This window comes from Micromesistius poutassou, assembly GCF_964030765.1.
Source record: "Micromesistius poutassou genome assembly, chromosome: 2".
In the NCBI taxonomy this organism is placed as follows: Eukaryota; Metazoa; Chordata; class Actinopteri; order Gadiformes; family Gadidae; genus Micromesistius; species Micromesistius poutassou.
In genome coordinates this window covers 6400-30390 of record NC_140272.1, presented here as the reverse complement: position 1 = coordinate 30390, position 23991 = coordinate 6400, and the positions used below count along the sequence as shown (strand labels likewise).

At 50.6% G+C, this 23991-nt stretch overlaps 1 protein-coding gene across 4 annotated transcripts; it reads left to right on the top strand.

Moving 5' to 3' along the window:
* Positions 1-1192: 1192 nt before the first annotated feature.
* LOC311339220 (uncharacterized protein) lies at positions 1193-7196 on the top strand. 4 transcript variants are annotated; one of them, XM_084464599.1, is made up of 6 exons: positions 1193-1815; positions 2109-2461; positions 4100-4246; positions 4807-4904; positions 6356-6455; positions 6978-7196. In XM_084464599.1, the coding sequence occupies exons 2-6, from the start codon at positions 2444-2446 to the stop codon at positions 7041-7043; spliced, it is 429 nt and encodes a 142-aa protein (XP_084320725.1). In that variant the 5' UTR covers positions 1193-1815; positions 2109-2443; the 3' UTR covers positions 7044-7196. The 4 variants fall into 4 exon arrangements, 2 of the variants coding, with proteins under 2 accessions (XP_084320725.1, XP_084320724.1); XM_084464598.1 differs by having other exon boundaries at positions 6356-7196; XR_014633202.1 differs by having other exon boundaries at positions 1204-1815; positions 4807-6455.
* The last annotated feature ends 16795 nt before the right edge of the window (positions 7197-23991 follow it).

Genomic DNA, 23991 nt, shown 5'->3' with positions numbered 1-23991 from the left:
GCGATAATTAGTAAAGGCAGAACACGAAACAAACCCACGGAAAACCAAACACAAAGGGTTACCATCCGAGCCGAGAACTTAAAAAGAGTACGGGCCAAAATGGCCCCAGAGTGTCCTAGCTCCACGCGGCCACTAGGTGTCGCCAAATAGGTCCAGATCAAATGTTTTTTATATAATGGTGGGTTAAATCAAACAAACCTCCGGGTTTGGAGGGTACATTAAAGCACCTTTCAGGTGCGTAGGGGATGGGGAATAAATAAAGGAATGGCAGGGAAGGGGGGGCCCATAGGACATCAATTGAATAAATATCAAGGGTGCAATTGGAAACCAAATTAAACCGCATTATTTATATGAAAAACAAAAAAGAGTAGGGGGACGAAGGGGGCCTGGGGCTGGAGCATGGGGGCAGAATAAATAGACACAAACATGGTAAGAAAAATTTTTTTTTTTTTTTTTTTTTTTTTTTTTTTTTTTTTTTTTTTTTTAAATAAAGGGGGATCCTTTGTGGGGGGCCGGGGGCTGGGTTGGAAGTCGTGTAAGGGGGTCTTAGTGGGGTAGGAAAGGGAAAGGTTGGGGTTAGGTTCAGGGGTGGGAGAGGATAGGTTTAGTGTTAGGGAGTGGGGGTAGGGGTTGGGGTTAGGGTTAGGGGTTAGGGTTAGGGCAGGGGGTGGTAGAGGTTAGGGTTAGGGCCAGAGAGGATGGGGTTGGGGTTAGGGTCTGGTGAGGGAGGGGGTTATGGTTAGGGTGGGGGGTGGGAGAGGTTAGGGTTAGGGCCAGAGAGGGTGGGGTTGGGGTTAGGGTTAGGGTTAGGGTTAGGGTTAGGTGAGAGGAGGGAGTAGGTTAGGGTTAGAGTGAGGGTGAGGGTTAGGGTTAGGTGAGAGGAGGGAGTAGGTTAGGGTTAGGTGAGAGGAGGGAGTAGGTTAAGGTTAGGTGAGAGGAGGGAGTAGGTTAGGGTTAGGTGAGAGGAGGGAGTAGGTTAGGGTTAGGTGAGAGGAGGGAGTAGGTTAGGGTTAGGTGAGAGAGGAGGGAGTAGGTTAGGGTTAGGTGAGAGGAGGGAGTAGGTTAAGGTTAGGTGAGAGGAGGGAGTAGGTTAGGGTTAGGTGAGAGGAGGGAGTAGGTTAGGGTTAGGTGAGAGGAGGGAGTAGGTTAGGGTTAGGTGAGAGAGGAGGGAGTGGGTTAGGGTTAGGTGAGAGGAGGGAGTAGGTTAGGATTAGGTGAGAGAGGAGGGAGTAGGTTAGGGTTAGGTGAGAGAGGAGGGAGTAGGTTAGGGTTAGGTGAGAGAGGGTTAGGGTCAGGATAGGGGTCAGGTGAGGGAGGAGGTTGGGGTTAGGATAGGGGATGGGAAAGGGTAGGTAAGGATCAGGGGAGTCAGGGTAACGGTCAAAGTCAGCTAGGGAGAGGTCAGGATGGGGGCCAGGGAGGAGGATAAGAATCCTAGCGATAGTACGGTCTGTGGTAGAAGTCAAAGGGGGACGGGGCCAAGTGAGTTGAGGTAGGGGCCAAGGCGAGGGGCACAGTTCTGAGGGAGGGGGCACAAATACTAACATGAAACATGAAACACAAGCTTAAAGGACCAACGGCAGGTGGGTACTCACAACGGGATCACACTTGATAAATGGAACAATCCAGCACATGAACCTAACAACATGTGGAGGATGAATAGGTAAGTATGCACAAGGTAGGAGCACAAGTAGCCCATAAGGTCATAACACATATTTTCTTCTTACAGCAAATAACCTGCATTGGAAAAGTGAGGACCATGCGGCGGTGCAGACCATGCAGCAGAGGTCCCAGTAGGACTCAGAGAAAGAACAGGTAATGGTGTGGGGGAGGGAAGTAGTATTAACCTCCCAACAAGTAAATAATGGCAGATAAGTATATACAAGGTAGAAGCACAAGCAGCACATGAGGTCATAGCACATAAAAAAAGCAATGTAACCTGCATTGGAACAGTGAAGACCGTGCAATGGTGCAGTCCATGTAGCCGAGGTCCCAGTGGGACTCAGAGAGAGAGCATGCGATGGTGTAGGGGAGGGAAGTTATCTTAATCTTCCAACATGTAAATCAATAACTTTTTTTCTTTTTTTGAAAACCGTGCGATGGTGCAGTCCATGTAGCAGAGGTCCCGGTGGGACTCAGAAGGAGAGCAGGCAATGGTGGCAGGGAGGGAAGGAGAGCCGAGGAGACTGTAGGAGGCACTGGCGGGTTAGGACAGTCAACAATTAACGACAACACCGCCGAAGGCGGTGGTGTCGCTGGCACGGGCCATCATCAGACGTCCCCCCGGTGGTCCCCCACCCACCCCAACGTTCAAACCAAGGGGTTGCCAGGTCCCCAGCCTGTCAATCCAAAGTCTCTCAGCTCTGCGCCGTTGAGCAGCAGACCAGAAAGGGTTGGCTTCGAGCACCGACGCGGAAAGGGCCAGCCATCCGTGCTCCACAAAATGCGCAACCAAAGGAAGGTGAGCGTCCTTTTTGCGTTTGATGTTGTGTTTGTGTTGGTGGAAACGGACACGTATGGTGTTTCCCGTTTCCCCCACATATTGGAGATTGCATGCGAGGCAACGGATGAGGTACACACAATTTTTGGTGTTGATGTCTGAGTGCCGGTCAGTGGGAAAGACATCTCCATTATTTTTGTTGTGGGCCCACGGAACGAAATTATAAAAATAGGAGCGTCTGTCCACTTTAGGCTCAACCAGGGGCCGTAGTTTGGCCCTAATTAGAAGATCCCTTATATTTTTGTTCCTACGGTAGGCCGCAATAATATTATAACCAGGAAGGTAGGTGGTGGAGTCCAGAAGACACTGGAAATTATTTCTGACACATCGGGTCAGGCGAGAGGAAGAGGTGGAGTAGGTCGTTACCAAGGGGATACGCTGTCCCTCAACGGGTGGACGCACTAATTTAAACTCTTTAAGGGAGAGACGGCGGGCCGAGCGCGAGTAACCCCTAAGGGAAAGGGCTTGAAATAGAATTTTGACAGCCGCCCAGAAGTCAGAAGTTCTGGAGCAGATGCGTTGAAACCGTAAGAGTTGCGACTTAAGGAGTCCAGCGAATGTGTGTTTGGGATGGAAGCTGTTCGCATGCAAGAGCGCATGCGTGTCAGTGGGTTTGAAGTAGACCTTGACGTCTAGAGTGAGGGACATCGCAAAGTCAGGACCTTTAAACGTGGTGGTGTCCAGGAAATCGACCGAGGAGAGGTGTTGACATGATTTAAGTGTGATGGATGGATCGTGTGTGTTGAGGATTTCTAAGAAAAGTTGGAATTCCGATTCTGAGTGTTGCCAAACGCCCCAGATGTCGTCTAGATAGCGCATGTAGGAGAGAGGTTGCAGAGGGCAGGCGGCGAGCGCAGAGGTTTCCCATTGGGCCATGAAGAGATTAGCGTAGGAGGGGGCGAATTTCTTCCCCATAGCCGTACCCTTAACCTGAAGGAAGAATTGGTCGTCAAAGAGGAAATCATTCCTAGTAAGGTTAATCTCAAGCAGGCGGAGGAGTTCGTCATCAGGGCGCGTGACGTCAGGGTTAAGATTAAAAGCATTGCGCACGGCGCGCATGCCCCCAGCAATATCAATATTGGTGTATAGGCTGTCAACGTCCATCGTAAAGAGGAAGGCGTGCGTGGGGATCCGGAGCGCACGCACCTTGGAAACGAAATCATAGGTATCCTTCACGTAGCTCGCGTGGGAGATAGACAAAGGATAAAGGTAATGATCGAGAAACTCTGCCGTGTGGTATGTCTCGCTGCTGCAGTCAGAGACGATGGGTCGTCCCGGGGGGATTTTAAAGGGCTCACTCCAGGCCACAGGCTCCTTATGTATTTTGGGCAACATGTAGAAGAGTCTGGGCCTGGGCTGGGCATCCCCTAGAAGGTAATCGCGTTGTTTGTGCGTAATGTATTTTTTTCTCCAAAGGGAGTGAATCAATTCAAAGATCATCGGAACGGTCTCAGTATATATGGGAGCCTCAAGTTTTGAGTAATAGCGTGCATCGTGCAGTTGCCTATGGCCCTCCCATATATACTGAGACCTATCCATGATGACAACAGCGCTGCCTTTATCGGCGGGCTTGATGACTATGCTTTTGTTTCCAATCAGTTGTCGGAGAGCCTCCGACTCCTCGGGGAGGAGGTTAGCGGGGGCCGGGTTGATCCTAAAGGAGTCAGCGTAGTACAGGAGGTCATCACTGATCAGACGCGTCACCTCAACCGGGACATCCTCATCTGGCGGAACCCACGACGACTTGTAAGTAAAGGGTGTTTTCTCAGACGGGGGGTGATCTCTAAAGTAAACAGCGAGTTTAACCCTACGGTGATATTGTTGCAAATCCGAGCGGACCTGTTGGTAAAGCTCACAGGGGTTTATGTCGGTCGAAGGGATGAACGTGAGTCCTTTGTCAAGAAGGGAAAACTGCGCCGCGGTCAATCGGAAAGACGGAGAGAGATTTATAACGGAGCGGCTCCCTCGAGGCGTGTCTAGGGACGCGGGAGCGCTCAGTTTAAAAACTTAACCCATTGGCCAAAGAGGAGCGCTGCCGTGTCTCGAGACCAGTGGACATTGTCCCTCTCAGTCACAAAGGACTTCTTGGGCAGAGCGGGGATGGATTCATAGCGGGTGGAGATAAAGGTATTTAATTTTGAGAGAAGCTCCTGTTCCCTGAACGGGAGCGCGCGAGAGTAATTAATCTCCGGGATGAGGATCGCTGCGCAAGGGAACGCGATGCGCGCCCATTTGACTGCGGTTTGAAGATTACCCACACAAACCCGTTCTGTTTTGTTACCCCTCTCGTTGATTCCGAACGCCAGAACCAGTTTGCGGACCTTGGGGTCGACGGCGGTCTTCGCCAGAACCGCGGAGGCATGACGAAAGGACGCGCCAGGGTAGCCGTCGATCTGAAGACCAGGTAAGCCATATTCGGCGAAGCGCGTGACATTAGAATCCCCTATAACCAGAAGCGGTTCCCTCGACTGCAAGCGCCATTCCTGGCATTTCTTACCCGTGCTGGGGTGACGGGTGGGTCTGGCGAGAGTCACAGTCGGGGTGGAGATCGGGAGGGCGGGGCCCCGCGCGTCAGCAGCCGCGTCGTTCCTCTCAGCGTTGGCCCGGGCTAACCCATGCGTGGGTGTCGAGCCGGAGGGCGGTAGAGGAAGAGAGGAAGAGGGAGTCGGAGAGATGACCCTGACCGGAACAGCAGCGGGCGTCAGGACCCCGTGCAGAGGCGCAGGTGCGGAGGATGGCGAGGAGGGTCCCGGAGCGCGCGTGGCTGCGGTGCGTCTGCGGAGGCGGCAGGACGCGAGCCTGGTCCTGCGGGCCAGCGGTGTGTCGCTCCGAGGGGGTCCCGGGACTGCAAGTCGTGGAGGAGAGGGGGTGGGGGGCACAGAAGACGAAGAGGAGGGAGGGGGGGAGGCTGGGGGGATGGGGGGGCACAGAGGCGGAGAAGACGGAGAAGAGGAGAAGGCCAACGAGAGGGTGGGTGACGGCAGCCTGGAACGCCGGTCAGCAGGCCACGCCCCCATGTTGAGGTCAACCGGACCGGGCCCAGGGGTCCGGAAGCCGGGGGCAGGCGGGGGAGAAGAGGAGAAGGCCAACGAGAAGGTGGGTGACGGCAGCCTGGAAGGCCGGTCAGCAGGCCACGCCCCCATGTTGAGGTCAATCGGACCGGGCCCAGGGGTCCGGAAGCCGGGGGCAGGCGGCGGCGATGCCTCAGGTGGGTTGAAGCGCGGCAGCGCAGCGCCAGGCGCGATGTCCGGGAACAGCTGGACCAGTCGAACCGGGGTGTCCAATGTGTCTCGGAGGCGAGCGCGCAGCGCCTCCACCGTCTCCGGGCGCAGGCGTTCTCCGAAATGACGTTGAGCCCAGGCCAACGCCACAACGAAGTTGGGGCGCCAGATGGGGTCTGACAACAGGAGGAGCGCACTAACCTTCTCCTCTAAGGCAGCCTTGTAGTGGTCGCGGAGCACCAGCATCGTGGTGTGCTCCCAGTTGCGTGCGTTGCCTTCTATGAGTTGCGCGGTAGCAGCGTTGGGGACCGCAGGGCGTATGGAGACCCTCAAATTCTCCGCGAGCCTGGCGACAACGGGCAGGGGCTCAGGACCCACGCAGTTGGCGAGGTGGTGAGAGGCCTTCAAGGCCGCCAGGATCAGCCTGTTCTTGCGCCTGAAGTCCGGATCGTCGGAGAGTTGAGCGGCAGGGGCGCGCGCGCGCGGCGCTTGACTGGGTGGAGGCGGACGCGCAGACCCAGTGCGCGCCGCGTTAGCCACCGGAAGTTCCGGACGTCGTGGAGGTCGGGGCCGGTCTCGGGGTCGCTGGTCAGGACGTGGGGGTGGAGGCCTCACCTGTGGCTGTGCTCTCCAGGGTCCGGCGGGGGGGCCCGGGGCCCAGGCAGGGCGGCGAGGAGCCCGACGCGCTTCAGGCGCGTGGCGCTGGGGAGGCCTCTGCATCGCCCGGTGAGGAGGTGAGTAGGCATACCGGCGAGGAGGTGAGTAGGCCGGTCGGCGAGGAGGCGAGTGGGCCGGTCTGCGGGGAGGCGAGTAGGCTGGTCGGTGGGGAGGCGCGTAGACCGGTCTGTGGGTCTCAGACCAGGATCCGTGGTAGTGGTGGCGAGCAGGCCCGTGGGGAGACCAGTACCTTACGGGCCTGGCGTATTGCTCACTTCGCCCTGGAGACGAGTGGCGCGGGACCCAGAGGCGTTCATGCCCGTCATCACGTCGGCGGAAACGATCCTCCGGGACAGGTGGCGCCCACGTGGAAAGGCTCATTAACGGAGGAGGCTGGGTGGGTCCACGAGGAGACCGTCTTCTACGGCCCCTTTGGACCAGGGTCCACTCACCATCGGCTGGGTGGTAGTCGGGATGCATTGTTCTCCTCTAGCAGTGTAGGAGCTTGAACGATAGCGGAACGAAACTATGCTAAACTGTAGGTTTTTAAATAAGACAAGTGTGATCCAGCCAATATCCGTTTTTATTTTTTCTTTCAGGAAATTTGGCTGCTGTGGGCTAGTACAACGTTTCGTCAATTAATGACTTCATCAGGTACATTTTAAATAGCAATAGAGACAGACCGTATGATCGAGAATCCTATCAAGCCGAGGTAACTAAGCACGAATAAGACAGCACAGAAACAAATACTTTTATAGACAGTTACAGTAGAGGGAAGGGACATTTAACATCTGGGGCAGAGGTGTCCAATGGGGGGGCCGTACAACACAACAAATTTGAAGTTTTGGGGTGGAAAGCCAATCGGGGGGTCAGATGAAGAACCAATTGGAGGTCAGGGGAATAAGATTTGAATTGGGCCAATAGAGAGGTCAGATTTTCAAATGTAAATGTGCCTAATGCAACAATGTATATGAATCATAACCCAACCGTCGGGAATCCGTCATACGTTCCATCAAGCAACCAGGAGATGGAGCCAGAGAGCCGTGGTGGGGGATCCAAGATGGCGGCCCCCATGGGCAGAAACGTAATCATATTAATTAAATAAGGGCGGTATTAAGGGTGACAGAAATTCAAATGCGTTGCGATAATTAGTAAAGGCAGAACACGAAACAAACCCACGGAAAACCAAACACAAAGGGTTACCATCCGAGCCGAGAACTTAAAAAGAGTACGGGCCAAAATGGCCCCAGAGTGTCCTAGCTCCACGCGGCCACTAGGTGTCGCCAAATAGGTCCAGATCAAATGTTTTTTATATAATGGTGGGTTAAATCAAACAAACCTCCGGGTTTGGAGGGTACATTAAAGCACCTTTCAGGTGCGTAGGGGATGGGGAATAAATAAAGGAATGGCAGGGAAGGGGGGGCCCATAGGACATCAATTGAATAAATATCAAGGGTGCAATTGGAAACCAAATTAAACCGCATTATTTATATGAAAAACAAAAAAGAGTAGGGGGACGAAGGGGGCCTGGGGCTGGAGCATGGGGGCAGAATAAATAGACACAAACATGGTAAGAAAAATTTTTTTTTTTTTTTTTTTTTTTTTTTTTTTTTTTTTTTTTTTTTTTTTTTTTTTTTTTTTTTAAATAAAGGGGGATCCTTTGTGGGGGGCCGGGGGCTGGGTTGGAAGTCGTGTAAGGGGGTCTTAGTGGGGTAGGAAAGGGAAAGGTTGGGGTTAGGTTCAGGGGTGGGAGAGGATAGGTTTAGTGTTAGGGAGTGGGGGTAGGGGTTGGGGTTAGGGTTAGGGGTTAGGGTTAGGGCAGGGGGTGGTAGAGGTTAGGGTTAGGGCCAGAGAGGATGGGGTTGGGGTTAGGGTCTGGTGAGGGAGGGGGTTATGGTTAGGGTGGGGGGTGGGAGAGGTTAGGGTTAGGGCCAGAGAGGGTGGGGTTGGGGTTAGGGTTAGGGTTAGGGTTAGGGTTAGGTGAGAGGAGGGAGTAGGTTAGGGTTAGAGTGAGGGTGAGGGTTAGGGTTAGGTGAGAGGAGGGAGTAGGTTAGGGTTAGGTGAGAGGAGGGAGTAGGTTAGGGTTAGGTGAGAGGAGGGAGTAGGTTAGGGTTAGGTGAGAGAGGATAGGGTTAGGGTTAGGGTTAGGGTTAGGGTTAGGGTTAGGGTTAGGGTTAGGGTTAGGGTTAGGGTCAGGGTCAGGGTCAGGGTCAGGGTCAGGGTCAGGGTTTAGGGTCAGGGTCAGGGTCAGGGTCAGGGTCAGGGTCAGGGTCAGGGTCAGGGTCAGGGTCAGGGTCAGGGTCAGGGTTAGGGTTAGGGTTAGGGTTAGGGTTAGGGTTAGGTTTTTGTAGTGATTCAGTTTTTGACGGTCATGCGACCCTGGGTGCACTGGCACACCATCTCCCAATCCTTTCATTTAGTTTTTTTCTTTTAGATATATATTGTTGTTTTTCATTTTTGTGTTTTATTTCTTTTTTTGCAGGGATTGAATAAAACCAGAGGAAGAGAAGGAGGAGCAGGAGGAGCAGCAGCTGGGGTCTGAGGAGGCGCGGAGCAAAGGTGAGTATACTTAATATTCTATTTCCTTTTTTGACCCCCAAGAGCGAGTCAAGAGGGAGCAGGGCACCGCCAGTGCCGGTGAAGGCCCAAGGGGTCGGGGCTCCGAGAGGCCTCCCACAGTGGGGCAGCCAGCACAGCAGTCGGGCCGATAAAAACACACTTCTATTGGAATAAAAGAAGGGGCGATCTAAGGGCCCTGTTCGCCCCCACATGCGTATAAATATGTAAAAATCCATAAATAGATGTATAAATAGACACCCTCACACACATATATATATATACACATCCATACATACTTGCATGCATTCATACCCATCCACATCCATCCTCTCATAAATAATAAAAACATGCGCATGATTACAAAATATATAATATATATAGGAATAAAAAAGGAAGCCACTGCAATCTCAAGTAATTCATGGATGGAAAATGCAGGACCCCCTTTAATATGAAAAGACACACACACATATATAAAAAAAACCTATATATATATATATATACACACACACACATAAGGGAATGATAAAAGCATGCAAGAAGTATTAAAAACAAACAGGATAAAAATAAGTGCTTTGGTAAGTGCGGGAATAGATAAAACGAATAAATAGGTATATAAATAGATATAAAAGGATAAATAAGGTATAATAAAATCATTCAAACATTCATACCATTCTTACACATAAAAAAGAGGCCTCCAATGGAATAAAATAGGGGGGTAAAAAGTAGAGGAGGTGGAAGGCCTCAATAAAAACATGGTCTAAAAGAGTCACACAGGAAGGATTAAAACATGCAACATATTAAAACACACAATTGGCCCGACGCCATGCAGGAAGCCCCCAGGGAGGAGTCCCAGGACCTCCCGGCAGCCCCAACAGCGGCCCAGTACGGTCCCTGCTCCCCGATGTTCAGGCCCAAGGGGGTAAGTGTCTGAAGTCTGTTAAAATTGCTCCGCTGTCCTCCTCTAGTTAAAAGAAGTGCCTCTGCTGTGGAGAGGGGGCGCTTCAAATCAGTGGAGAGGTGGGCCCGCACCAGGGTGCCTTTAGGGCTCCGGCTTTTTGGGTGGGGGTCCACAGTAGAGGCCGCAGGTCAGTGAGGGTGAAACGTAGGGAATGGAAGGTTATGGTTAGGCATGGGTGACGGAAGGTTATGGTTAGGGTGAGGGTTGGGGTTAGGGTTAGGTTTGGGGTTGGGGTTGGGGTTAGGGTTAGGGTGAGGGTTGGGGTTAGGTTTGGGGTTGGGGTTGGGGTTAGGGTTAGGTTTAGGGTTGGGGTTGGGGTTGGGGTTGGGGTTGGGGTTAGGGTTAGGGTTGGGGTTGGGGTTAGGGTAAGGGTAAGGGTAAGGGTTAGGGTGAGGGTGAGGGTGAGGGTGAGGGTGTGATCTGGTAGTGAATGTGGTTATGGTGAGATGTGGTGGGTGATTCCGGTGGGGGAGGACGTAGCTGCTCCATCCAAATGTTGAAAATTTCGGTGGCGGATTCGGGTGTCCAGTGCAGGTTGTCGGAGGTGAAGTGGATGGGGTAGGTGCCATATAGTATGTTGGGGGTGCAGTCAGAGAAGTGATTGTTGATGTATCTGAGTGTGTCCTGTTGTGATCTGGATAGATAGCGGGAGAAGTGGATGCCTGGGAAGTAGATGGATGCTTGGGGGTAGCGCTCTGTGGCCTTAGTGAGGAGTGCATCAAACTGGGCCGCTGCCCTCTTGCCCCCCTGCTCCCTGTTGTTAAAGCCCAGAGAGAGCACCACAATTTGTGTGTGCGGGTTGATGGGGCTCTTATCTAAAATCTGTGTGATGTGGGAGAAGTTGGCACCGGGGTAACTGTCAATTTGGACGTCTATGTGTGTGTGGGGAGGGATCCGACCCAGGTTTGAGTCACCGATGAACACTACGGGCATGATGGAACAAATAGTCCAATCCCTGACTTTATGCTCCGTAGGATCGTGTCTCGTGATTTTGAATGTCGTCTTGTTCGGTCGAGGCTTCGGGTCGGTGGTAACACTCGGCCGTCTGCGCTCGGGAGTGATGGTGCAGGGACTTAACATAGCCGAATTAGGGACGTGGTGGGGTCTATGCTGTGAGGTGCGCTGTGATGGTGTGCTCGCGGACTGGACGGACAGCGGAGAAGACTTAGTGTTACTTGAGGTGGCTTCAGATTGGGATTGCTTTTTGGGACATTTCCCTTTGCTTTGACCCATCATCATCGTGTTATGTTTAGCCACCTCGTTGAGTCTCTCCGCTGTACCTGTACCAGTCCGGGCCTGTGGTGGGGGCCGCTGCTTGGTGTGATCTACAGGAGGAGGAGGAGGAACAGAGTGAGTGGGGGATGGACTGGTGTCTAATTCTATTAAAGGGGAGTCTAGGGTAACTATGTGGCTGAGATTATGTGTCTTTATGTATGTGTGTGTAGGTGCCGGTGGTGCTGTCTCTGGGCTGGTGGTGGGTGAGCGCTGGGAGGACAGCGGACCCAGTAGTGCGTGGGTGACTGTGGTGAGGACCTGGGCCTCCACGTGGACCGTTCTGCCGGCCGGGATATTTAATGTGGGGGCTGAGGGAAGTGCTGGAGAGGTGGGAGAGTTGCTGGGAGTGGTGGGGATGAGGGGTGGGAAGTCTATGATAGAGAGGGTGTCATGGGCGTCGGGGTTCCCGGCCGGCAGAGCCACCACTGGTTGGACGGTGGGAGGGGGGGAGGTGTTTTTGCCATAGTGGGCCCATTGGGCCGTGGGGGGGAGCGTCAGGCTGTTGGTAAGACGGCTCCTCACCCGAGGGGCTCTGGGGGGCAAACCAGGGGGTGGGCTCCTAGTACGGAGGCTCGGGAGGATGGATGGGGTAGGAGAAGTGGTTGGGTAGGGGGCTGAGGCGGTGGTGGGAGGGCTAGGGGATCTGGGAGGTGGTGAGGAGAGGTCAGGGGTGGCAGAGGTGAGGAGGGTGCGGGTCTGGGGGAGGGTAGTGGGCCGGAACCGGTGCTTGTACCGGGTGCGTGCCCACCTCGCAGCCACATCAAAGGCGCCCCCCTCAAAGGGAAAGCCTGTAGGAAGGAGGGTGGTTAAAACAGAGGAGTAATGTTCCTTTAGAATGACCAGGTTCTGCTTAAGCCACTCGTCCGTGTTCCGCTTCACCCTGTTAAAAGTGTGGGGATTAGGGCAGGCAGGTTTGATGAATTCAGCCAGTTTGTTCACCTGTCTAACCATCCCTGATGGTGGGGTGTTGGTGGTAATGGCGTGTGTGATAATTGTTTGATGGTGGACTGCCTGTATGATTTTGAAATATGTTTTGGTGATGTGGGTGAGTGGAGGTAGGTGGTGTGTGTTGGGAGCTGGTTGTGTGGGTGTATGTGTGGAGTGCATGTGTGTGTTTGTACGTGTGTGTGTGTGTGTGTCCGTGTCTCCATTGGAATGTGATAAGACAGCAAATCTGGAACCCTGGTGGAACATAGTCACTCAACAAGAACACAGCCAGGCAAGAGTAGATAATAAAAAGGGAATAAAAGCAAAGAAATGAATAAAAGTAGTTAAAAGAAATAAAATAAATAAAAAAAGTAAAAGTGTATTGTGGGGTACAGGGTAGATTAAAACCAGGGGGATATGAAATAAGCTTACCCCCAAGTAACAACAGGTGATGTGTGGAGAGAGGGTGTGTATCCTTTGGGGGGGTCCGTTGTTGGGTATCCCCAGATGGTTTATGGTAAGTCCTTGGTTAGGGTGGGGCCTTGGTTGGCTTCCCGGCCCAGCAGGAGGTTGTATTGGGTTTTGGTTTCTTGGTTCTTGTTTGTCCTGGGAAGTTGCTTACTCTCAACTGTTAAAATACCCCAGGTAAGCGCTTACCAAATAAAAGTATTAAAATGAATAAAAAGGAATAAAAAGATAGAAAGATAAAAAGGCTCTGCCCGGCTACGATCGTTGCTAAGCCACTCTGTTCTAAAAAAGGAATAAAAGGAATAAAAGGAATAAAAGCCCCATGGCATAAAATGGTTTGCCTTTGTTAAAACTGGGGGTGATAAAATAAATAAAAAAGGTTAAAAGTGGGGTACCTGACGTTTCGTTGTAAAACAACTTCTTCAGAGGCTAGGGGGTTAGGGTTAGGGTTAGGGTTAGGGTTAGGGTTAGGGTTAGGGTTAGGGTTAGGGTTAGGGTTAGGGTTAGGGTTAGGGTTAGGGTTAGGGTTAGGGTTAGGGTTAGGGTTAGGGTTAGGGTTAGGGTTAGGGTTAGGGTTAGGGTTAGGGTTAGGGTTAGGTTAGGGTTAGGGTTAGGGTTAGGGTTAGGGTTAGGGTTAGGGTTAGTGGGTTAGGGTTAGGGTTAGGGTTAGGGTTAGGGTTAGGGTTAGGGTTAGGGTTAGGGTTAGGGTTAGGGTTAGGGTTGGGTTAGGGTTAGGGTTAGGGTTAGGGTTAGGGTTAGGGTTGGGAAAATGATCCCATCCCCTCCTAGAGGAGACGGGGGGTGCACGGTCCTTCCACCTACAAGACCCCTCGCCAAACTGGACCCCCTGCCGCCGACGGAAGCTCTGGCGTCCTCTGCCGTAGCGGACCTCTGTCCAACCTCCGTCCATTCTGCTAATATTGTAAGTGCAACAATGAAAAATGTCCTCACATCCAATTTCGTAGAGAAAAATGTCTTTATTTTTTATAAAAGAAAAAAACTAATTCAGTTTAACATAAAATGTCTCAAGATAAATAAATAAAAAAGCGTGCCTGTACGACGTTTCGACTGCATAGAGTCTTCTTCAGGCTGGCACAGAAAAAACTCCAGGAGCAAAGAACACGTGCTGTCCTGGCGATGCTCGACTGCAAAGTGAGCAGAGCTCCCTGCTCCTAATTAAACCCACCCCTTTTCTCTTTTCAGAGAAAAAAGGTAAGTGTTGGATTTGTGAGGTAAGTGTATAGTTTGTATAGTAGGTTGTATTGCAAGTTGTATTGCATATTTATTATTAATGATGTTAGAATGAAAATAAAAATATGAATTAATAATTATAATCACCCCTTTCTCTTTTTCAGAAAATAAGGTAAGTGTTGTATTTGTAAGATAAGTGTATGGTTTGTATAGTTTGTTGTATTGTAAGTTGTATTGTATGTTTATTATTAATGATGTAAGTATGAAAATAAAATTATGAATTAATGATTATATAAATGTATGACCTATTTATTTGTGTCCAATTAAATGGTTAGGGTTAAAATTTAGAGTGGCAGTAAGGTTAGGTTTAGGATAAGACTAAGGGTTAGGGTTAGTAAGGGCTAGGGTTGGTTATGGTTAGGTTAGGGTTGGTTATGGTTAGGGTTAGGTCAGGGTTGGTTATGGTTAGGCTAGGGTTAGGGTTGGTTATGGTTAGGGTTAGGTTAGGGTTGGTTATGGTTAGGGTTAGGTCAGGGTTGGTTATGGTTAGGCTAGGGTTAGGGTTGGTTATGGTTGGTTATGGTTAGGCTAGGGTTAGGGTTGGTTATGGTTAGGGTTAGGTCAGGGTTGGTTATGGTTAGGCTAGGGTTAGGGTTGGTTATGGTTAGGGTTAGGTTAGGGTTGGTTATGGTTAGGGTTAGGGTTGGTTATGGTTGGTTATGTTTAGGTTAGGGTTGGGGTTAGGGTGAGAAAAAGGCACCCCCTCCCATGCACCACGCAGCGGCACACGGGACTGCTATGCAGTCTCCCATGCGCCACTACGCGGCACACAGGAGAGAGAAGGGTTAGGGTTAGGGTTGGGTATGGTTAGGGTTAGTGATAGGGTTGGGTTAGGGCTAATGGTTAGGTTTAGGCATGAAAATAGAGTTCAAAATTAGGGATAGTGGTTAGGTTTAGGCTTTTTAATTTACCATGAAGGAGTCGAGTTTAAAAACTCCACCCAATGATCAAACATAGCCCTCCCAGTCCCTTCAGTCCAGTGTATGCCATCTTCTTCTGTATCAAACCTGGGTTCTGGTAGGAGAGGAATATAGACCATATATCTCTCTAGGTAATCATTGAGAGACTGTAGATTCTCCTGGACTTCTGTGGGGAGGACTGGAGAAAAGTTGACAAGGGGAATCCAGATGTCAGCAAAGGGAAACTTCCTCTCAGTAGATCTGATGGCCCCCTGCAGATTCTTCACAGTGGTGAAGAATTTGTTCCCCCTACCGTTTATCCCAAACGAGAGTACAATTTTCTCCACTTCCACGTCACTTGGTGGGCGTGTTTTTTCCATGAGAGCTTGAGCATGGCGGAAGTGAGCCCCTGGAAAACTCTCTATCTGCAGATCCTTGTTAGAAAACTCTGGCATTCTGCCAAGGTTCGAATCCCCAATAAATATCCACTTTTTGTTCACCCCCAAGTCCCAATCGGTGAGTTTTCGTTGGGTGTTGACATGTCTCCTCACTTGAAAACGCTGAGGTCCTGGGGATGTGAAATGGTCACTGGAATCTACAAAGAAATCCCCTTCCTCCGGATCCGAATCACGATGGACTTGGACTATCTCCTGGTCCGAAGCCCGAGTTTCCAGCCTGGAGACTGTTGGAGGGTTAGCGGGAGTCCGAGCTGCAGCCTCCTCTGCCTGTTCTTCAGCATACAACCCATCAAACAAGGCCTCCAACTCTCTGTGAGTCGAATCTTGGATGGGTGCTTCCAACACTCTCCAGTCCTGTGAGTCTTCCAGTTGCTGTTCCAGAGGTAGGTTGTCCTCCGTCAACACAACTCCTCTGGTTTTCCTAGGACCCCTGCGTTCACGGGGAGAATCTGTTCCCCGAGAGTGCCTGTCCCATTCCTGGACAGGTGGGTCGGTCATGGTGGCCACTGAGGTAATCATGGCTCGCCTCTGTGATTGGTGCGTCTGTGCTGTGACCTCCACTTGGGGTTGTTGTGGGACGTAAGTCCCAGCCGTTGGCACCTTCGCCTGCACGTGCTCTTGCACATGCATCCCCTGACCCCCAGTGGCAACCACCCTGGCTGTAAGAAGAGCCTCTGCATGGTCGACAACATCCCGTGTCAGACGAGGCAGGTTCCTCCTGGCCCATCTCACAGCTACCTGAAAAGCTGATTTCCAATCTGGAACCAGAAGCCCAGAGAGTTCCTCCAGAATGTCCTCCAAGCCTTTGTTGTAGTGGTCCATCAAAATAGTCAAGGTGTTATAGCCCCAATTGTCTGCATTGCCCTTTATAAACTCCATGGTGCATGCTGTAGGAGCAGCAGGCTTGATCATTGAAGACAGAATCTCCACCATCCTGGAGATCATCTTCGGCTCCTCCTTACCAGGCTTAGGAGCCACGTTTTGCAGATGATGGACCATCTTGATCAGTGCATGCATCTTCCGGACCAGACGCCCAAACTGTGGGTCAGCTGGTTGTCGCCTAATGTCGTCAGACTCCCTCGCCCGCGGAGAAACAAACCTACGGGTAGGTCTGGCAGTATACTGGCGACCCCCTACCACAGATGCAAATGAGCGCGATTGGGGACCCAAATAGCGAGACGTCCCCGGTGGAGGCACTGGCCGGCTAGGATTGGGAAAATGATCCCATCCCCTCCTAGAGGAGACGGGGGGTGCACGGTCCTTCCACCTACAAGACCCCTCGCCAAACTGGACCCCCTGCCGCCGACGGAAGCTCTGGCGTCCTCTGCCGTAGCGGACCTCTGTCCAACCTCCGTCCATTCTGCTAATATTGTAAGTGCAACAATGAAAAATGTCCTCACATCCAATTTCGTAGAGAAAAATGTCTTTATTTTTTATAAAAGAAAAAAACTAATTCAGTTTAACATAAAATGTCTCAAGATAAATAAATAAAAAAGCGTGCCTGTACGACGTTTCGACTGCATAGAGTCTTCTTCAGGCTGGCACAGAAAAAACTCCAGGAGCAAAGAACACGTGCTGTCCTGGCGATGCTCGACTGCAAAGTGAGCAGAGCTCCCTGCTCCTAATTAAACCCACCCCTTTTCTCTTTTCAGAGAAAAAAGGTAAGTGTTGGATTTGTGAGGTAAGTGTATAGTTTGTATAGTAGGTTGTATTGCAAGTTGTATTGCATATTTATTATTAATGATGTTAGAATGAAAATAAAAATATGAATTAATAATTATAATCACCCCTTTCTCTTTTTCAGAAAATAAGGTAAGTGTTGTATTTGTAAGATAAGTGTATGGTTTGTATAGTTTGTTGTATTGTAAGTTGTATTGTATGTTTATTATTAATGATGTAAGTATGAAAATAAAATTATGAATTAATGATTATATAAATGTATGACCTATTTATTTGTGTCCAATTAAATGGTTAGGGTTAAAATTTAGAGTGGCAGTAAGGTTAGGTTTAGGATAAGACTAAGGGTTAGGGTTAGTAAGGGCTAGGGTTGGTTATGGTTAGGTTAGGGTTGGTTATGGTTAGGGTTAGGTCAGGGTTGGTTATGGTTAGGCTAGGGTTAGGGTTGGTTATGGTTAGGGTTAGGTTAGGGTTGGTTATGGTTAGGGTTAGGTCAGGGTTGGTTATGGTTAGGCTAGGGTTAGGGTTGGTTATGGTTGGTTATGGTTAGGCTAGGGTTAGGGTTGGTTATGGTTAGGGTTAGGTCAGGGTTGGTTATGGTTAGGCTAGGGTTAGGGTTGGTTATGGTTAGGGTTAGGTTAGGGTTGGTTATGGTTAGGGTTAGGGTTGGGTTAGGGTTAGGGTTAGGGTTAGGGTTAGGGTTAGGGTTAGGGTTAGGGTTAGGGTTAGGGTTAGGGTTAGGGTTAGGGTTAGGGTTAGGGTTAGGGTTAGGGTTAGGGTTAGGGTTAGGGTTAGGGTTAGGGTTAGGGTTAGGGTTAGGGTTAGGGTTAGGGTTAGGGTTAGGGTTAGGGTTAGGGTTAGGGTTAGGGTTAGGGTTAGGGTTAGGGTTAGGGTTAGGGTTAGGGTTAGGGTTAGGGTTAGGGTTAGGGTTAGGGTTAGGGTTAGGGTTAGGGTTAGGGTTAGGGTTAGGGTTAGGGTTAGGGTTAGGGTTAGGGTTAGGGTTAGGGTTAGGGTTAGGGTTAGGGTTAGGGTTAGGGTTAGGGTTAGGGTTAGGGTTAGGGTTAGGGTTAGGGTTAGGGTTAGGGTTAGGGTTAGGGTTAGGGTTAGGGTTAGGGTTAGGGTTAGGGTTAGGGTTAGGGTTAGGGTTAGGGTTAGGGTTAGGGTTAGGGTTAGGGTTAGGGTTAGGGTTAGGGTTAGGGTTAGGGTTAGGGTTAGGGTTAGGGTTAGGGTTAGGGTTAGGGTTAGGGTTAGGGTTAGGGTTAGGGTTAGGGTTAGGGTTAGGGTTAGGGTTAGGGTTAGGGTTAGGGTTAGGGTTAGGGTTAGGGTTAGGGTTAGGGTTAGGGTTAGGGTTAGGGTTAGGGTTAGGGTTAGGGTTAGGGTTAGGGTTAGGGTTAGGGTTAGGGTTAGGGTTAGGGTTAGGGTTAGGGTTAGGGTTAGGGTTAGGGTTAGGGTTAGGGTTAGGGTTAGGGTTAGGGTTAGGGTTAGGGTTAGGGTTAGGGTTAGGGTTAGGGTTAGGGTTAGGGTTAGGGTTAGGGTTAGGGTTAGGGTTAGGGTTAGGGTTAGGGTTAGGGTTAGGGTTAGGGTTAGGGTTAGGGTTAGGGTTAGGGTTAGGGTTAGGGTTAGGGTTAGGGTTAGGGTTAGGGTTAGGGTTAGGGTTAGGGTTAGGGTTAGGGTTAGGGTTAGGGTTAGGGTTAGGGTTAGGGTTAGGGTTAGGGTTAGGGTTAGGGTTAGGGTTAGGGTTAGGGTTAGGGTTAGGGTTAGGGTTAGGGTTAGGGTTAGGGTTAGGGTTAGGGTTAGGGTTAGGGTTAGGGTTAGGGTTAGGGTTAGGGTTAGGGTTAGGGTTAGGGTTAGGGTTAGGGTTAGGGTTAGGGTTAGGGTTAGGGTTAGGGTTAGGGTTAGGGTTAGGGTTAGGGTTAGGGTTAGGGTTAGGGTTAGGGTTAGGGTTAGGGTTAGGGTTAGGGTTAGGGTTAGGGTTAGGGTTAGGGTTAGGGTTAGGGTTAGGGTTAGGGTTAGGGTTAGGGTTAGGGTTAGGGTTAGGGTTAGGGTTAGGGTTAGGGTTAGGGTTAGGGTTAGGGTTAGGGTTAGGGTTAGGGTTAGGGTTAGGGTTAGGGTTAGGGTTAGGGTTAGGGTTAGGGTTAGGGTTAGGGTTAGGGTTAGGGTTAGGGTTAGGGTTAGGGTTAGGGTTAGGGTTAGGGTTAGGGTTAGGGTTAGGGTTAGGGTTAGGGTTAGGGTTAGGGTTAGGGTTAGGGTTAGGGTTAGGGTTAGGGTTAGGGTTAGGGTTAGGGTTAGGGTTAGGGTTAGGGTTAGGGTTAGGGTTAGGGTTAGGGTTAGGGTTAGGGTTAGGGTTAGGGTTAGGGTTAGGGTTAGGGTTAGGGTTAGGGTTAGGGTTAGGGTTAGGGTTAGGGTTAGGGTTAGGGTTAGGGTTAGGGTTAGGGTTAGGGTTAGGGTTAGGGTTAGGGTTAGGGTTAGGGTTAGGGTTAGGGTTAGGGTTAGGGTTAGGGTTAGGGTTAGGGTTAGGGTTAGGGTTAGGGTTAGGGTTAGGGTTAGGGTTAGGGTTAGGGTTAGGGTTAGGGTTAGGGTTAGGGTTAGGGTTAGGGTTAGGGTTAGGGTTAGGGTTAGGGTTAGGGTTAGGGTTAGGGTTAGGGTTAGGGTTAGGGTTAGGGTTAGGGTTAGGGTTAGGGTTAGGGTTAGGGTTAGGGTTAGGGTTAGGGTTAGGGTTAGGGTTAGGGTTAGGGTTAGGGTTAGGGTTAGGGTTAGGGTTAGGGTTAGGGTTAGGGTTAGGGTTAGGGTTAGGGTTAGGGTTAGGGTTAGGGTTAGGGTTAGGGTTAGGGTTAGGGTTAGGGTTAGGGTTAGGGTTAGGGTTAGGGTTAGGGTTAGGGTTAGGGTTAGGGTTAGGGTTAGGGTTAGGGTTAGGGTTAGGGTTAGGGTTAGGGTTAGGGTTAGGGTTAGGGTTAGGGTTAGGGTTAGGGTTAGGGTTAGGGTTAGGGTTAGGGTTAGGGTTAGGGTTAGGGTTAGGGTTAGGGTTAGGGTTAGGGTTAGGGTTAGGGTTAGGGTTAGGGTTAGGGTTAGGGTTAGGGTTAGGGTTAGGGTTAGGGTTAGGGTTAGGGTTAGGGTTAGGGTTAGGGTTAGGGTTAGGGTTAGGGTTAGGGTTAGGGTTAGGGTTAGGGTTAGGGTTAGGGTTAGGGTTAGGGTTAGGGTTAGGGTTAGGGTTAGGGTTAGGGTTAGGGTTAGGGTTAGGGTTAGGGTTAGGGTTAGGGTTAGGGTTAGGGTTAGGGTTAGGGTTAGGGTTAGGGTTAGGGTTAGGGTTAGGGTTAGGGTTAGGGTTAGGGTTAGGGTTAGGGTTAGGGTTAGGGTTAGGGTTAGGGTTAGGGTTAGGGTTAGGGTTAGGGTTAGGGTTAGGGTTAGGGTTAGGGTTAGGGTTAGGGTTAGGGTTAGGGTTAGGGTTAGGGTTAGGGTTAGGGTTAGGGTTAGGGTTAGGGTTAGGGTTAGGGTTAGGGTTAGGGTTAGGGTTAGGGTTAGGGTTAGGGTTAGGGTTAGGGTTAGGGTTAGGGTTAGGGTTAGGGTTAGGGTTAGGGTTAGGGTTAGGGTTAGGGTTAGGGTTAGGGTTAGGGTTAGGGTTAGGGTTAGGGTTAGGGTTAGGGTTAGGGTTAGGGTTAGGGTTAGGGTTAGGGTTAGGGTTAGGGTTAGGGTTAGGGTTAGGGTTAGGGTTAGGGTTAGGGTTAGGGTTAGGGTTAGGGTTAGGGTTAGGGTTAGGGTTAGGGTTAGGGTTAGGGTTAGGGTTAGGGTTAGGGTTAGGGTTAGGGTTAGGGTTAGGGTTAGGGTTAGGGTTAGGGTTAGGGTTAGGGTTAGGGTTAGGGTTAGGGTTAGGGTTAGGGTTAGGGTTAGGGTTAGGGTTAGGGTTAGGGTTAGGGTTAGGGTTAGGGTTAGGGTTAGGGTTAGGGTTAGGGTTAGGGTTAGGGTTAGGGTTAGGGTTAGGGTTAGGGTTAGGGTTAGGGTTAGGGTTAGGGTTAGGGTTAGGGTTAGGGTTAGGGTTAGGGTTAGGGTTAGGGTTAGGGTTAGGGTTAGGGTTAGGGTTAGGGTTAGGGTTAGGGTTAGGGTTAGGGTTAGGGTTAGGGTTAGGGTTAGGGTTAGGGTTAGGGTTAGGGTTAGGGTTAGGGTTAGGGTTAGGGTTAGGGTTAGGGTTAGGGTTAGGGTTAGGGTTAGGGTTAGGGTTAGGGTTAGGGTTAGGGTTAGGGTTAGGGTTAGGGTTAGGGTTAGGGTTAGGGTTAGGGTTAGGGTTAGGGTTAGGGTTAGGGTTAGGGTTAGGGTTAGGGTTAGGGTTAGGGTTAGGGTTAGGGTTAGGGTTAGGGTTAGGGTTAGGGTTAGGGTTAGGGTTAGGGTTAGGGTTAGGGTTAGGGTTAGGGTTAGGGTTAGGGTTAGGGTTAGGGTTAGGGTTAGGGTTAGGGTTAGGGTTAGGGTTAGGGTTAGGGTTAGGGTTAGGGTTAGGGTTAGGGTTAGGGTTAGGGTTAGGGTTAGGGTTAGGTTAGGGTTAGGGTTAGGGTTAGGGTTAGGGTTAGGGTTAGGGTTAGGGTTAGGGTTAGGGTTAGGGTTAGGGTTAGGGTTAGGGTTAGGGTTAGGGTTAGGGTTAGGGTTAGGGTTAGGGTTAGGGTTAGGGTTAGGGTTAGGGTTAGGGTTAGGGTTAGGGTTAGGGTTAGGGTTAGGGTTAGGGTTAGGGTTAGGGTTAGGGTTAGGGTTAGGGTTAGGGTTAGGGTTAGGGTTAGGGTTAGGGTTAGGGTTAGGGTTAGGGTTAGGGTTAGGGTTAGGGTTAGGGTTAGGGTTAGGGTTAGGGTTAGGGTTAGGGTTAGGGTTAGGGTTAGGGTTAGGGTTAGGGTTAGGGTTAGGGTTAGGGTTAGGGTTAGGGTTAGGGTTAGGGTTAGGGTTAGGGTTAGGGTTAGGGTTAGGGTTAGGGTTAGGGTTAGGGTTAGGGTTAGGGTTAGGGTTAGGGTTAGGGTTAGGGTTAGGGTTAGGGTTAGGGTTAGGGTTAGGGTTAGGGTTAGGGTTAGGGTTAGGGTTAGGGTTAGGGTTAGGGTTAGGGTTAGGGTTAGGGTTAGGGTTAGGGTTAGGGTTAGGGTTAGGGTTAGGGTTAGGGTTAGGGTTAGGGTTAGGGTTAGGGTTAGGGTTAGGGTTAGGGTTAGGGTTAGGGTTAGGGTTAGGTTAGGGTTAGGGTTAGGGTTAGGGTTAGGGTTAGGGTTAGGGTTAGGGTTAGGGTTAGGGTTAGGGTTAGGGTTAGGGTTAGGGTTAGGGTTAGGGTTAGGGTTAGGGTTAGGGTTAGGGTTAGGGTTAGGGTTAGGGTTAGGGTTAGGGTTAGGGTTAGGGTTAGGGTTAGGGTTAGGGTTAGGGTTAGGGTTAGGGTTAGGGTTAGGGTTAGGGTTAGGGTTAGGGTTAGGGTTAGGGTTAGGGTTAGGGTTAGGGTTAGGGTTAGGGTTAGGGTTAGGGTTAGGGTTAGGGTTAGGGTTAGGGTTAGGGTTAGGGTTAGGGTTAGGGTTAGGGTTAGGGTTAGGTTAGGGTTAGGGTTAGGGTTAGGGTTAGGGTTAGGGTTAGGGTTAGGGTTAGGGTTAGGGTTAGGGTTAGGGTTAGGGTTAGGGTTAGGGTTAGGGTTAGGGTTAGGGTTAGGGTTAGGGTTAGGGTTAGGGTTAGGGTTAGGGTTAGGGTTAGGGTTAGGGTTAGGGTTAGGGTTAGGGTTAGGGTTAGGGTTAGGGTTAGGGTTAGGGTTAGGGTTAGGGTTAGGGTTAGGGTTAGGGTTAGGGTTAGGGTTAGGGTTAGGGTTAGGGTTAGGGTTAGGGTTAGGGTTAGGGTTAGGGTTAGGGTTAGGGTTAGGGTTAGGGTTAGGGTTAGGGTTAGGGTTAGGGTTAGGGTTAGGGTTAGGGTTAGGGTTAGGGTTAGGGTTAGGGTTAGGGTTAGGGTTAGGGTTAGGGTTAGGGTTAGGGTTAGGGTTAGGGTTAGGGTTAGGGTTAGGGTTAGGGTTAGGGTTAGGGTTAGGGTTAGGGTTAGGGTTAGGGTTAGGGTTAGGGTTAGGGTTAGGGTTAGGGTTAGGGTTAGGGTTAGGGTTAGGGTTAGGGTTAGGGTTAGGGTTAGGGTTAGGGTTAGGGTTAGGGTTAGGGTTAGGGTTAGGGTTAGGGTTAGGGTTAGGGTTAGGGTTAGGGTTAGGGTTAGGGTTAGGGTTAGGGTTAGGGTTAGGGTTAGGGTTAGGGTTAGGGTTAGGGTTAGGGTTAGGGTTAGGGTTAGGGTTAGGGTTAGGGTTAGGGTTAGGGTTAGGGTTAGGGTTAGGGTTAGGGTTAGGGTTAGGGTTAGGGTTAGGGTTAGGGTTAGGGTTAGGGTTAGGGTTAGGGTTAGGGTTAGGGTTAGGGTTAGGGTTAGGGTTAGGGTTAGGGTTAGGGTTAGGGTTAGGGTTAGGGTTAGGGTTAGGGTTAGGGTTAGGGTTAGGGTTAGGGTTAGGGTTAGGGTTAGGGTTAGGGTTAGGGTTAGGGTTAGGGTTAGGGTTAGGGTTAGGGTTAGGGTTAGGGTTAGGGTTAGGGTTAGGGTTAGGGTTAGGGTTAGGGTTAGGGTTAGGGTTAGGGTTAGGGTTAGGGTTAGGGTTAGGGTTAGGGTTAGGGTTAGGGTTAGGGTTAGGGTTAGGGTTAGGGTTAGGGTTAGGGTTAGGGTTAGGGTTAGGGTTAGGGTTAGGGTTAGGGTTAGGGTTAGGGTTAGGGTTAGGGTTAGGGTTAGGGTTAGGGTTAGGGTTAGGGTTAGGGTTAGGGTTAGGGTTAGGGTTAGGGTTAGGGTTAGGGTTAGGGTTAGGGTTAGGGTTAGGGTTAGGGTTAGGGTTAGGGTTAGGGTTAGGGTTAGGGTTAGGGTTAGGGTTAGGGTTAGGGTTAGGGTTAGGGTTAGGGTTAGGGTTAGGGTTAGGGTTAGGGTTAGGGTTAGGGTTAGGGTTAGGGTTAGGGTTAGGGTTAGGGTTAGGGTTAGGGTTAGGGTTAGGGTTAGGGTTAGGGTTAGGGTTAGGGTTAGGGTTAGGGTTAGGGTTAGGGTTAGGGTTAGGGTTAGGGTTAGGGTTAGGGTTAGGGTTAGGGTTAGGGTTAGGGTTAGGGTTAGGGTTAGGGTTAGGGTTAGGGTTAGGGTTAGG

Bases quoted from the DNA above. Each gene is read 5' to 3' on its own strand.
- LOC311339220 (XM_084464598.1), top strand. The intron at 4,247-4,806 runs GTAAGTAAAGGG...TCCGAACGCCAG, and splicing joins GGCGGAACCCACGACGACTT to AACCAGTTTGCGGACCTTGG. The intron at 4,905-6,355 runs GTAAGCCATATT...TGTGCTCTCCAG, and splicing joins GCCGTCGATCTGAAGACCAG to GGTCCGGCGGGGGGGCCCGG.